Here is a 13,539-nt window from a genome sequence, read left to right on the forward strand (position 1 = left end):
AAATAGTTAATTGCATTTAAATCTCTGTGAGTGGGCAGGGTTTTGGGCCACTTATGTACTGTGGAGCATGTGTAGAGGTCAAAGGTCAACGTTAGGGGAAAGGGCTGGGTCTTTCCATCACTTTTCCAGATGAGCGCTGAGGAAAGCACTCTTGTCAAGCTTTGCAACCTTCGTGCCATTGAGCCGTCTTGACAGAGTCCCCTTCCAGCAGCTAACATTATTTCTGTCTGTGCAGTCCAAAGAGGTGCATTTTCATAACTAATTAAATTAAATGGATTGTGTGAAGTATATCCTACAAAATGGCAGTTTAGAAACTGAGAATCCAGCAGAACCCCCGTGGCTCTAATGGAAGGATATTGGGAATTTACAAAAACACCATTCAAATTTCATTTTGGACATGCATTTCTTATTCTTTTTGGAATTAAATCTTGAAAGACTGCTATTTGCTTTAGTGGATTACCAACCAAATTTTAAGACCCCCCAGGGAGGCTCCAAACTGCCAGGCTCAGTTGAGTTGACACATGTAATGAATTTAAAATTAAAGAATAAAATTTTAATTGTAAAAAAAAAAGAAACTGAGAATCTCGTGCAAACCATGTAGTCTTGGAAAAAAAGCATCAATTCATCAGTTAATATCATTTTCTCTTCTTGGAGTTGGTTCGGAAAGACTTGCTCCCTTGCCGTGGACTTCTCGAAGAGATTACAGTAAATCGGTCTGTTTAGCCAGTGGAAAATGATGTGCTTTTAATGATGAGTAAACATCTGGGATGGCCACTATCTGCAGTCTCCCCCTGTCCCGCAGGCACTCCCTAGTCACAGCTGGGAAGCAGAAGCGTAAGTGCATTCTTGCTGGGACATTTAACCATGTCATTTTCCCTTTTCCTTAGGCGACCTCAGATAAAGGCTGTCGGGTCTGATCATATCTCATGATCACATTTTGACTATGCATCCAGGAAATTTTTAAATCCATGAGACTGTATTAGTTACTAGCCATAGCCAAGTACATAGCCCTTCTGCCCTGATGTTTCCACATGCAAAGCTGGGTTTATTAGTGTAGTTCCACTGCTGATTTGGGGTGGGTATTTGTTACGGGAGGTCCTCCCACTCCTCCAGCCTATTGCCGCTGAGATACCAGCCCCTTGGGGCGTGGTCTCTCTCCCTTTAAAAAAGCGGCCACTTCCCTCTCCTCTCTCTCTTCACTTCCTGCTCCGCTGGTGACTTGACTTCCTTCCTGGTTACGCAGAGGGCTGACAGTGATCTGTAAGTTTTTTCCCCTTTAAATAAATACCACCCTATTAATCATAATTCCAAACTGGTGTGGCATTGTTTGTGACTTACGCCTTCATTTGGCGCCCAACGTTTGGTTTTAGAACCTCTCCCGGCTCGCAGCCGCGAGTTCGGCTTGGCGGCCGGAAGTTCGGCTTGGCGGCCGCAAGTTCGGCTTGGCGGGCGCTTGTTCAGCTTGGCGGGAGCCCTTGCTTCCTCAGCCGCTGCCTGTGGATTTAAACTCCACAGGCCCGCGTAGTCTCTGCCCGCCTGGTTTGCTCTTTTCTGAGTCGTTTTTAAATCTCCCTTGCAAGCACAGCTCTTAAGTGACGCGAACCAGAGCACGCGGTTGCTGAAAGCTGCAACCCCTCAGGGTGACTCTGTCACGTGGAGGCATAAGCGGCTTCCAGGTTGCTCTTCTCTACCCCTGGATTCTGGTTTCTGGTTCCATCTCTGGAATTGATTTAATTACATTTACTTTGTTGAGCAACTTACATTTTCCAGTTTTTAACAAATACTAGGCGGACTCTGAAACAGGACCGTGTTTTCGTCGAGACTTGGCAACAGCGCCACCTGCTGGATAATAGGTAATATGGCAGTTCCCGTTTCCAACGCGAATTTTACTGTTCTGGTTACCAATACAATGGGTTATATCATGCAAGGTTTATATGACTATGGGGATAACTTAATTTACTGGTTACTAGGTTTTAGTATTCTTTTGCATATTCTATCATTTAGGAAGATCATGGCACTCCTAAGAACCATACAATCTTTACTAGAAACTCATGCAGGTCAGGAGATTAAGGATTCAAAAGAGACAATAATAAAAAGACTTGAAATGATTGAAGAAATGATTGGAGCTGGTGAACAGAGTAATAAGGCACAAGGACAGGATACAATGCCAACACCAGCTATTAGAACTGGCTTACCAAAGGTTTTAGCAGCATACCCTATACTTAATTCTGACAAAGCGTCAACTTCTAAAGGCTCAAAGGGAGTCAGAGAAGCTAGATGGACGCCAATAGCAATGAATGATCTAAAAGAAATTAAGCAAGCTATTGTTAATTTTGGCTTGCACTCTGCATACGTAAAGGAAATGATAAGGACTTGGGCTTCTAATGCTAGAGCTACCCCCCATGATTTCGATCAGTTAGTGTCTGCAGTTTTAGATAATGGACCTTCCTTGATGTTTGGAATTTATTTCAGAGAAGAATCCAAACATATGGAACAGCAAGGAAGAGCAAAAGGTATTGAGGTTTCCCAAGACCAAATTCTTGGTGCAGGAGAATATGCTGATCCACAGGTCCAAGCTCTTTATGATGATGAAGTACTGTGTCTATGTCACCAAGCAGCTTTAAATGCTTGGAATAGGATACAAGATCCAGCAAAAAGGGTTGAATCATATACCAGAATTAGGCAGGGACAGAGAGAACCCTTTATTGACTTTTTGCAAAGATTAATTAAGGCTCTGGACATAGGGGTAACAGACCCAGAAGCTAGACGAATACTTCTTGAATCTCTAGCTTTTGAGAATGCAAACATAGAATGCAAAAAGATAATTGGGCCTTTAAAGTCTAGATCAGCACCTATGGATGAATGGATTCAGCATACGATGAATGTTGAGACGTTTAGCTATAACGATGAATCTTGGGTAGGAGAAGCGATTTCCACAGCAATGAGGAGACATCAAACTGCCAGGTGTTTTAATTGTGGTAAATTAGGACATCTGAAAAGGGATTGCAGGCACAGAATTTCTAGGAATATTATCTCCTCTGGGAATGACAAAGATAGGAGACCTAGGCCTTCAGGTATATGTAGGAGATGCGGTAAAGGCCGACATTGGTCCAATGAATGCAGGTCAACAACAGACAAACAAGGCAACCCGATACCGTCGGGAAACTCCTTGAGGGGCCTCTCGCAGGCCCCCAAGCCAACAGTGGCCCAGTCATTCCCAGTCACAGTGGAGAACGTGCCTCACCAAGAAAATTAAAAGCTCCAATTTCTGCTGTAAAAAGTAATACTGGTCTAAATGATGAATTACGTGTGGAGGATGAGTCAAAAAACCCAGTAGGACAGAGTAAACGTATATTTTGGCAGACTTCTATTAATGATCAAAGACCAAAGCTAAGAGTCTGTATAAATGGCACTTTTATTGAAGGCTTATTAGACACAGGTGCGGATGTAAGTATCATTACCCCAGAATCTTGGCATCCGAATTGGCCTCTTAAAGAGGTAGATGTTCAGTTCCTGGGAATTGGAACCCTATCTCGTGTAAAACAAAGCACAAGATGGGTTGAATGCATAGGGCCCGAAGGGCAAATAGGAAGACTAAGGCCATATATAGCCAATATTGCCATAAATTTATGGGGCCGTGACCTGCTACAGCAATGGAATACCCAGATTAACATTCCTGTAGTTCCAGGAACTCATAATTCTGGGAAGTATATGATGAGGTATTATGGAAAAAGGTCACTAGCCATTCAGGCTGTACAAGAACATACAGCAAATACCAAACCTTTAGAGGTACCAACAGCCCTACCTTTAAAATGGCTAACTGAGAAGCCAATATGGATCAAACAGTGGCCTCTAGCTGAAGATAAACTACAGGCATTGGAACAGCTGGTGCAGGAGCAACTAGATGCTCACCACATTGAAGAATCAACCAGCCCTTGGAATTCTCCTGTGTTTGTTGTAAAAAAGAAATCTGGTAAATGGAGAATGGTGACAGATCTAAGAGCTGTCAACAAAGTAATTCAACCTATGGGCTCACTACAATCTGGAATTCCTTTGCCTTCTCTGTTACCAAAAGGATGGCCTCTTATAGTTATTGATTTGAAAGATTGTTTTTTCACTATACCGTTACAAGAAAAGGATAGAGAAAAATTTGCCTTCACAGTGCCTACTTATAATAATTCTCAGCCCAATAGGAGATATCAATGGACTGTCCTCCCACAGGGTATGCTCAATAGTCCTACACTGTGCCAATATTTTGTAAGTAAGCCATTGGAAATAATTCGTAAACAATTCCCCAAGTCCATTATTTATCATTACATGGATGACATCTTGTTATCTGATTCAAATAAAGATACTTTAGAAAGGATGTTTGAAGAAGTAAAGAAAGTCTTGCCTAGGTGGGGATTACAAATTGCCCCTGAAAAGATTCAAAGAGGAAATTCTATTAATTACCTAGGTTACAGAATAGGGTTAGAGAAAATTAAAACGCAAAAGGCACAAATTAGGAGAGACCGGTTAAAGACTCTTAATGACTTCCAAAGATTGTTAGGAGACATTTCCAGTCTACGACCAGCTGTTGGGATAACACCTGATCTAATAGTTCATTTAAACAAAACCTTAGATGGTGATAAAGATTTGAATAGTCCAAGAAAACTGACAGCTGAAGCAGAAAAGGAACTGACAATGATTGAGGAAAAATTACAGGAGGCACATGTGGATAGGGTGAACCCAAATCTTAGCTGCATCCTAGTCATATTGCCTTCCAGAATTTCTCCTACAGGGATTCTAATGCAGAGGGAAGATATTATTTTAGAGTGGATATTTATACCTAATAAACCAAGTAAAAAATTAAAAACTTATGTGGAAAAAGTCTCTGAATTAATTATAAAAGGTAAGCTGAGACTTCGTCAACTAGCAGGTATAGACCCAGCAGAAATTATAGTGCCTTTTACTACTGAAGAAATAAAAAAGTTATGGGAAGACAATGAACCGTGGCAAAGAGCTTGTGCTAATTTTTTGGGAGAAATTAATAGCAACTATCCCAAAAGTGGTAGACTTAACCTCATAAAAAGAACTTCTTGGATTCTTCCTAGAATTGTACGTGATGCTCCAATAACTGGAGCCCGTACGTTCTATACTGATGCAAATAAATCAGGGAAAGCAGGTTACAAGTCAGATGAATTGAGTAAGGTGGAACAAAGCCCTTATAATTCTGTCCAGAAGGCAGAATTATATGCCATTCTTATGGTGCTAAGGGATTTTAAAGAACCTCTTAATATAGTTACAGATTCACAATATGCAGAAAGAGTTATCTTGCATATTGAAACCGCTGAATTTATACCAGATGACACAGAGTTGACTTCATTGTTTATCCAGGTACAAGACATAATCAGGAACAGGCTTTGTCCGATGTACATAACACACATCCGGTCCCATACAGGTCTGCCTGGTCCTCTAGCCCAAGGCAACGCTGAGATTGATCAATTATTGATTGGAAGTGTGTTGCAGGCCTCAGAATTTCATAAGAAGCATCATGTCAATAGCAAAGGCCTAAAGAAAGAATTTTCCATTACTTGGCAACAAGCTAAGGACATTATAAAGAGATGTCCTACTTGTTCTTTCTATAATCAAACACCGTTGCCTGCAGGGAGTAACCCAAAGGGCACTAAGAGAAATGAAATCTGGCAGATGGATGTGTTCCACTTTATAGAATTTGGTAAATTAAAATATGTACACCACACCATAGACACGTATTCAGGTTTTCAATGGGCTACTGCCCTGAGCTCAGAAAAGGCTGATTCAGTAATCACACATTTATTGGAAGTTATGGCCATCATGGGTATACCTGCGCAAATAAAGACAGATAATGGTCCAGCATATGTATCTAAGAAAATGAAACGCTTTTTTGATTATTATAATATAAAACACATTACAGGTATACCAAATAATCCTACAGGTCAGGCAGTTATAGAAAGATCAAATCGTACTATAAAGGATATGCTGAACAAACAGAAAGGGACCGAAAATACCCCCAGAAATAGATTACATAATGCTTTATTAACCTTGAATTTTCTTAACGCTAATGAGAAAGGAACGACAGCAGCAGAGAGACATTGGATAATGGAAAAGTCTGCTGAACTAAATCAACCGATTTATTTCAAAGATGTGCTGACCTCTCAGTGGAAGCCAGGAGATGTGCTACGTTGGGGAAGGGGTTTTGCTCTTGTTTCCACAGGAGAAGAAAAATTGTGGATACCATCAAAATTAATAAAGTTTCGATTTGAAGAAGAGAAACCTCTTGGAAAGGAGAAATGACAACTCATCCACAATGATGATATTCATACAGGTGGTAAGAAAAACATATAGAATGGGGGCAGGGTTCTGTTCTTATCTCCACAGGAAAACACTCATCTTTGAGAAATTCAAGGGACCCTGGATGTTTGGATACTGACAGATGGAAAAATACCTGCCCGATAGGAAATATCAAGAAAACTGAATGGGTTGTGTAAGTAATATTAAACCATATTTCTAAATTTATAAAGCTGGTTTTGAAGTTGGACTCTGGCTCAGTCCCTCTCCAATTCCAAGCCTGTTAGTAAGAGAAAAACCCAGAGTTTCTGGAGTTTCTGTCTCATGTCAAGAGCCATGATGTGGGACAGAAAGAAATATGAGTTTAGAAAACATCTTTGCTTTTCTTCATATCTATCATACTTTTCATTGAATATATCTATCATGTCTTTCATTGAATATATATATATATGTCTATATGATTAATGCTTAAGTTTCTCATAATGAACAATGAGTTTTTCCTGAAGTGACATTTGAAGTTTCCAGGAAGAAGATGGGGCCCCATAACAACAACTCCACCTGGTTGATATGACGTCATGATACTGATAGCGCTACAACAAGACCTGCTTTGGGTACCAGCTGCACAAGACAGTTCCAACTTGGTTAGCTGAAATGGTGCACATCTTATACAACATTTTGGCCAGAACTGCACAAAATACTCAGAGACTATTGGCAATTTTAAAAGACATTGATCTTGAAATTTAACCATCATTTTACTTTCACAGGATCCCCCAGAAAGAACGTCGCCCCCATGACAGCTGGAAGTAATTCTAGAGGACGACGTCCCCTCTCCCAGTAAAGTTTGCCCTTGGGTTTAGGGACATCATTTAGGGGTTGATTATAATTAGTATACGATTGAGGGTTGGGGGAGGAATTTTATAAGCTCAGGGATCATTTTGAAAAAAAAAAAAAAGAGGGATGATGGGATAATAGATTTGTAATTGTGAGTTACTGTTTTTAGACAAATATATTGGTATAGATTCTTGTATATTGATACAAAGTTAAATTATATTGACTATTGGATGCATGCATGTTTCTACCTTGTTTAAAACATTTTTATGTATTGACATATATTGTATTGTATATATTTACCATATTGCTGTGTACATTTCTACCTCTGATTAAGATACTTATATAATGTTTGTGTATTGATATATATTTACCTACTGCAATGTATATTTGTACATTGTTTATATTTGGAGGTCATTGTCCTCATTTGTTTCACAGTTGTTTATTGTCTTAATCTTTAAGTTAGATAGATATTGAGAATTATATAGACTAATAGTCATCTAAGTTTGTCATTTATAATTAGACTAATCAGGTTCTTTAGATATATAGAGATTATACTCAGTATAGATAGATAATCTTCAACTTCTTCAAAGAGCTGTAGAAAATGGCCTTTAATCTAACTCAGAGTTTTGTGGTAGTGAGACACAATTGCTCCTGGCAACACCACTCTATTCCCGAGAGAATGTTGAGCACCAAAGACACTCCACCTGGAGCCTTTCCTTTTGGCAGAACTGGCCTTGGGGCAAAGAAATGCCCATACCTCAACCACTGACAAAGATACAGAGCGTGCATCAATGGATAAAACAGGGCTGTCTTATCCTGCCAAGACAGGGTAAGATAGTTTTGAAAAGTTGCTTGCCTTTGAAAATGGTGTGTCAGTTATGTTAGGCCTTAGCCAAAGTTGGTTGCTTCAACGCTGCTAATGTGACTTTGGGTGATTGCCTAGGTAGCTAGTTGTCTCTGTGATTTGTTGCATGTTTTGGAAGTTGTTTTATTGAACTTCCTAATTAACCAAGTAACATTATTTCCCTTCTCAGATCTTTGATGGGGTTGAAGACTATATAGATGTAGTTACCTTTCTCTCATGACTTGGCCAAGTTATTTATTATACAAGACCTAAGCTAGTTAGAATAGGATATTTGTACTTATTGTATATAATTTCATAGTAGGTTTAGAACTCTCTTATTTAAACAAAAGGGGGAGGTGTTACGGGAGGTCCTCCCACTCCTCCAGCCTATTGCCGCTGAGATACCAGCCCCTTGGGGCGTGGTCTCTCTCCCTTTAAAAAAGCGGCCACTTCCCTCTCCTCTCTCTCTTCACTTCCTGCTCCGCTGGTGACTTGACTTCCTTCCTGGTTACGCAGAGGGCTGACAGTGATCTGTAAGTTTTTTCCCCTTTAAATAAATACCACCCTATTAATCATAATTCCAAACTGGTGTGGCATTGTTTGTGACTTACGCCTTCAGGTATTGAGTAGACAATGTGAGCAAGTGCCCATATATTCATTAATACTTTCAACTATTGCGTGTCATTATTTGCATTAAAAGATGCCTGTTGTAATTTATTAGATAGCAATTGCTAGCCAGTGTCATTTAAATTGCTGCAGCTACTTTTGGGTGAGACAATAGTTCCTATTAGCCTTGTTCAAAAAAAGAGGAAGAGCTCTCAAAAAAAAATGACAACATAATTCAGGAATTAAGCTGGTGTCTTCTGTCCCTTTCACTCCATTGCTTTTTTTCACTGAAATAGCAGTGTGTGTTTCTTTCTTGATGTAAGAGTGACCTGCTGTAACAATGATATGCTCCCACAATGCTTGCAGTTTGGGTTTCTCTGACTACACAGGCTGAGTCATCTCCTTAGCTGCTGGAAGGTGGTGCTGTCATTGTTAGGGGACACTAGGGAGCATGGGGTTGTGTTCATTATGCATGCGTATTTTTCTTGAAACGTTCTACATACGATGATTTTTCTTCTGAATATCAAAAGTCTGCCAATGTCATTCTGTCTGTGGCCACTATTATAAAAACAAAAGCTTCCTCCAAAATAACTATGTGTCTTCCATGAGTAGTGTTTTAGCAATAGCAGAAATACTACAACAGGATTTTTCCCCCACACCTGTTAACATCTCTGAAAATTCACTGTCGATTTGAGAACACTTTTATGCCATTAAGCATAGCCTAAGTAAATTATTAAACCTGTGCTGAGGATATGGCTCGGCCAGTGAAGTTTTTGTTGTAAAAGCATGAAGATCTAAGCTCAGGTTCCTACAAGGTGCATACGGCACAAATGCTGCCCACGTCTATAATCCAGCACTGACCAAATGGAGAGTATGGTAGCTGAGTTTGCTGGCCAGCCGCTCCAGCCAAATCGCTGAGCTTCACATTCAATGGGAAACCCTGCCTAAAAAACTGATGTGGAATGCAACTAAGGAAGACACCTAAAATAACGTCTGGCTTCTACATTCGTGACCACACAAGAGTACAAGCACCGTCATGAATATGTACACACACACACACACACACTAAAACAGACACACACATACACAATACACCCAGGAGGGAAACTGATTAATCTTTAAAAATACTGGTATTCTGTGTTGTATTTTTACTGACAGTTGTGCAGGTAAAATGAATTTTGAGTAAGTGTTCCTTCAACCTGAACACTTAATGAATCTCTTTGGAAACAGGAAACAAAACTTGGCATGGAGTCTTGCAGGAAGAAATGGCGCTGAAAGAGTTAAGTCCCAGCACGATGTGTGTGCTGTGTGCTCAGTACATTTCTATCGAGTTAATGAATGGGAACCAATTCTTATCTTCTCTGTTCTTGCTGACCGAGATACATTTGAAAACGTCATTGTGTTTCTTACCACAGGAACTCATATTTAAACTAGACATGCACAGCTTGGAGTCTGGCAGACTGAAATGTCCCTTTGATCCTCAGCAGCCTTTTGCTTCAGTAATGACAGGTAAGATCAGTGCAAACAAGGCTTATGTCTAAGTGACTTTCTGAAAAGGCCTGTGTAGACTAAACCACATTTTCTGACTGAATTGAAGATAATTTCGGATTAGCCCTTCCCCACATGTTGGTGCCAGTCTCTCTATAGGAGCATCGTCACCCGTGAAGTGAGTGAGGAGACAGAATTCCTTCATGTCTGCACAGGGGCTTTTTACACAAATGTCTGACTGAACTCCCTCTAATGCAAAAATCACACTTCAATGTTTCAAAAAACTTTTACTTACCTGGGATTTTCTAATACTCAGTTTTGATCTGTATTTACTCAGGAAGAGTGTCACATAAAGCAATTCCTAAGTAGGTAATGAATAAACAATGCATCAAGCTACAGAATACAGCTATATAATGTCTAAGCATTTTTTCTCTCATATTTCATATAATGGAAATTTGCAGATCTTTTTCTTTTTCTCTTTTTCTTTCCTTCTTTTCTTCCTTCCTTCCTTCCTTCCTTTCTTTCTTTCTTTCTTTCTTCCTTCCTTTCATTCTTTTTCTCTCACACACATGTAACCCTGTCTGGCTTTGTATATATCTTAAATTCTTATAGAAAAGATGCTGTATGATTTGAATCATGCTCCGAAGAACATCAGCAGGATCCATGAATCTTAAACACTATATAAGCCTTTCTCTGGTTGGTTCGTGGCTTTAGTCTCTTCACATATACCTCCTCTATCAAATGTCTGAGGAGATGATAAGAGTGAAGCACCATGACATTGTATTTTCCACATGGTTACAACCAGGAATTTTGCTTTGAAGTGAGTGAGTGTTTTGAAATTATGCAACCCATGTTCATTTCTTCTCAATAGATGTCACGATGATTTTCATCTGTTAAGCTGTACTGATGCAGCCTTAAAAACAAAAACAAAAACACATTGTGGATATGGTTTCCTCCTCTTAGAAATCTGTGATCTGTGTATACTCTAGAAACAATCATGACTGTTCTTAAACCTGAATATTTAGTTCAAAATTCTGGTTAAAACACACTTTGTCAAATATTGCTATGCTTGAAGTATAACTATAACTATATATATATATTTAAAATATATATATAGTTTTATATATATATATATATATATATATATATATATATATATATATACTTCAAATGACATATTATTATATTGTTTCCTTTTCTCTTAGGTTTCTCTTCAGATCCTTATTGGCATTATCATTTTTCCTCTGTATTTTAAATTTTTTATTTCACAATAAAAATTGACATTTATCTGACATGTTGGAAAAGTGTCCAGTGGTGGAGATGACGTACTCCCTGCGACAACCTTATGTCCTTGGGTTTCACTTGAGCTTTTTGTTTTGTTTTGCTTTTTTTCTTTAGCCTTTGGCCAATGACATTTAGGTTGAATCGTCCCAAGAGGACCTTAAGCAAAGGATCTTGGAAGTGTTTCCGTCATCGCACATACGGAGAGGCTTTTGAAGACTGCTTTGAAAAATAAGTCATATTTCCATGGCGATATTGTTTTTATCCATTGTAGGGTTACATAAGAAACTCAAATGATCTATACAGATGAGCCATTTTTACTATATTTTGGGTGTAACCTGAAGAAGTTTCCTGTAAAAGTCTCCTGAAATAGCAGGGTTTTAGCTCTCAGAAGTACAACATATCAGCTGCAGGGACAGCCTCCTTCCTGCCTCCTCCCCAGTGCTCCGACAAGCAGTACAAACAGAGGACACTGACCCTTAAACCCACTCACACTTGCCCCTCCTTATCTCTCTCCCTCAGTTCCTGTTCTTTCTTCTTCTACTTCTCTGTTTCTGTGCTTCCTCTCTCCTCCTCCTCCTCACCTTCTGCAGCCTCTCCCTGATTCCATCTCCTATGCTATCCTTCCCCCTCTCCCCTCTTTTCCTCTTGTTTCTATTTTTCCCTTTTCTCCCCTTAATGAAACATTCACTTCATTTCATATAGAACCAAAAGTTTAGGATGCAGCAAGCGGACAATCTTCCCTTTGTTTATCAGAGCTCTAGAGACATGGTCATCTCAAGGAATGCAACATGTTATAATTACAAGGAGTGACGTCAGTGTTGAAAACTCCCTTTCAGCAGGGGCTGGACAAGGAAAAGTTGTGGTTGCTGAGGTTGTGTCACTTAAGTAAATACTAATTGGGCCATCCATTCTTATTTTGGCATTTAATTTTTAATACTGTGACAGTTGCTACAAAAATGAACTCCTGAATATGATATTTAGCTGCTTATTGTAGATAAATGCTGGAGGATATCCAAAGAGAAGTCGATGCATGTACCCCTGTCAAATCAGAAGTTCTTGGTCTTTTTGGATATTCAGTCTCTGCTTATCAGTTAGTTGAGTTATCTCCCCACCTAAGCACGTTCTTCAACATCTGAAAAATGTACGAAGCACGTGTTCTAGTGTTAATCCGTCCACTTGTGTATTGTGTGGCCCGCTGTATCCTGTGTGGACCTCCGCTTCTATGTCTTAGCAGTCCTGTTTGCTTTCCTCCTTGCAGACGAATACCTCTACTCTGGAACAGCGTCTGATTTCCTTGGCAAGGACACTGCATTCACGAGGTCCCTTGGGCTGACCCAGGACCACCATTACATCAGAACTGACATTTCAGAACACTACTGGCTCAATGGTTAGTGATGTTTCTCTTCTGTTTGTTCTGACTTTGCTTTTGGAAAAATTAGGAGCTCATTATTATGCATTCAGATGTGTTTAGGGAAAGTTGATTCATATGGCATTTAAAAATACATTTGAAATAATTTCACCGCAAATTAGACAAATTTGAAAGTGTGTCTGGTGTGTGTGTGTGTGTGTGTGTAGGTGGTATTACCACATACTATATCTTTGGCAGTCTGTGAGTTATAATAAATGTGTTATTTTTTAAAGGTTCATAATGACATTTGAGAGACTATCATTTTAACACTTTATTTTTAAAAATGTGTAAAGTGTAGGTGTGAAAAGTTGAGTGATTTGATCATGGCCTCACAATCCATCAGCAAGAGAACTGGGCTTGATGCTGGCAACCTGTGCTCTGTGTTTTGATGATGAAGCTTATTAGCTCAATGGAAAAAAATAGATAGCATGCTAAATCCTTTTCTGTGTTTTAATTGCCACCTAAAATTATATATGTTTTAATAACTGTATGCACTCTGTATAGATCAGAGTAATTAGCATTCTCCCTTTCTTATCATGTGTCAGTCGAGACAAGGTTAATAGTTCAATTGCTTCTGCTGCTAAAATGTATGTTTTGATTTATAACAGCACTCCAAAATGTTAAAATATTGATAATGATATTGATTTGTCTTATTATAATTTTATTCAAGTTTTATAAGCTATATGTGGCTTTAAAAGCAGGAAAAAAATCCCTGAAGAATTTATGTGGTTACTTTAAGAACTATTACAACTATTTCACCCACTGGCTT

At 39.1% G+C, this 13,539-nt stretch overlaps 1 protein-coding gene across 2 annotated transcripts in view; it reads left to right on the top strand.

Moving 5' to 3' along the window:
• Sema3d (semaphorin 3D) overlaps positions 1 to 13,539 on the top strand; it is a 197,523-nt gene that overhangs the window by 122,894 nt on the left and 61,090 nt on the right. For both annotated transcript variants that reach the window (XM_075956062.1, XM_075956063.1), the window contains exons 6-7: positions 10,006 to 10,099; positions 12,621 to 12,749. In XM_075956062.1, coding sequence (XP_075812177.1) covers positions 10,006 to 10,099; positions 12,621 to 12,749 — 223 coding nt within the window. The remainder of the gene's footprint in view (positions 1 to 10,005; positions 10,100 to 12,620; positions 12,750 to 13,539) is intronic.

This window comes from Microtus pennsylvanicus, chromosome 22, assembly GCF_037038515.1.
Source record: "Microtus pennsylvanicus isolate mMicPen1 chromosome 22, mMicPen1.hap1, whole genome shotgun sequence".
Taxonomy (NCBI): Eukaryota; Metazoa; Chordata; class Mammalia; order Rodentia; family Cricetidae; genus Microtus; species Microtus pennsylvanicus.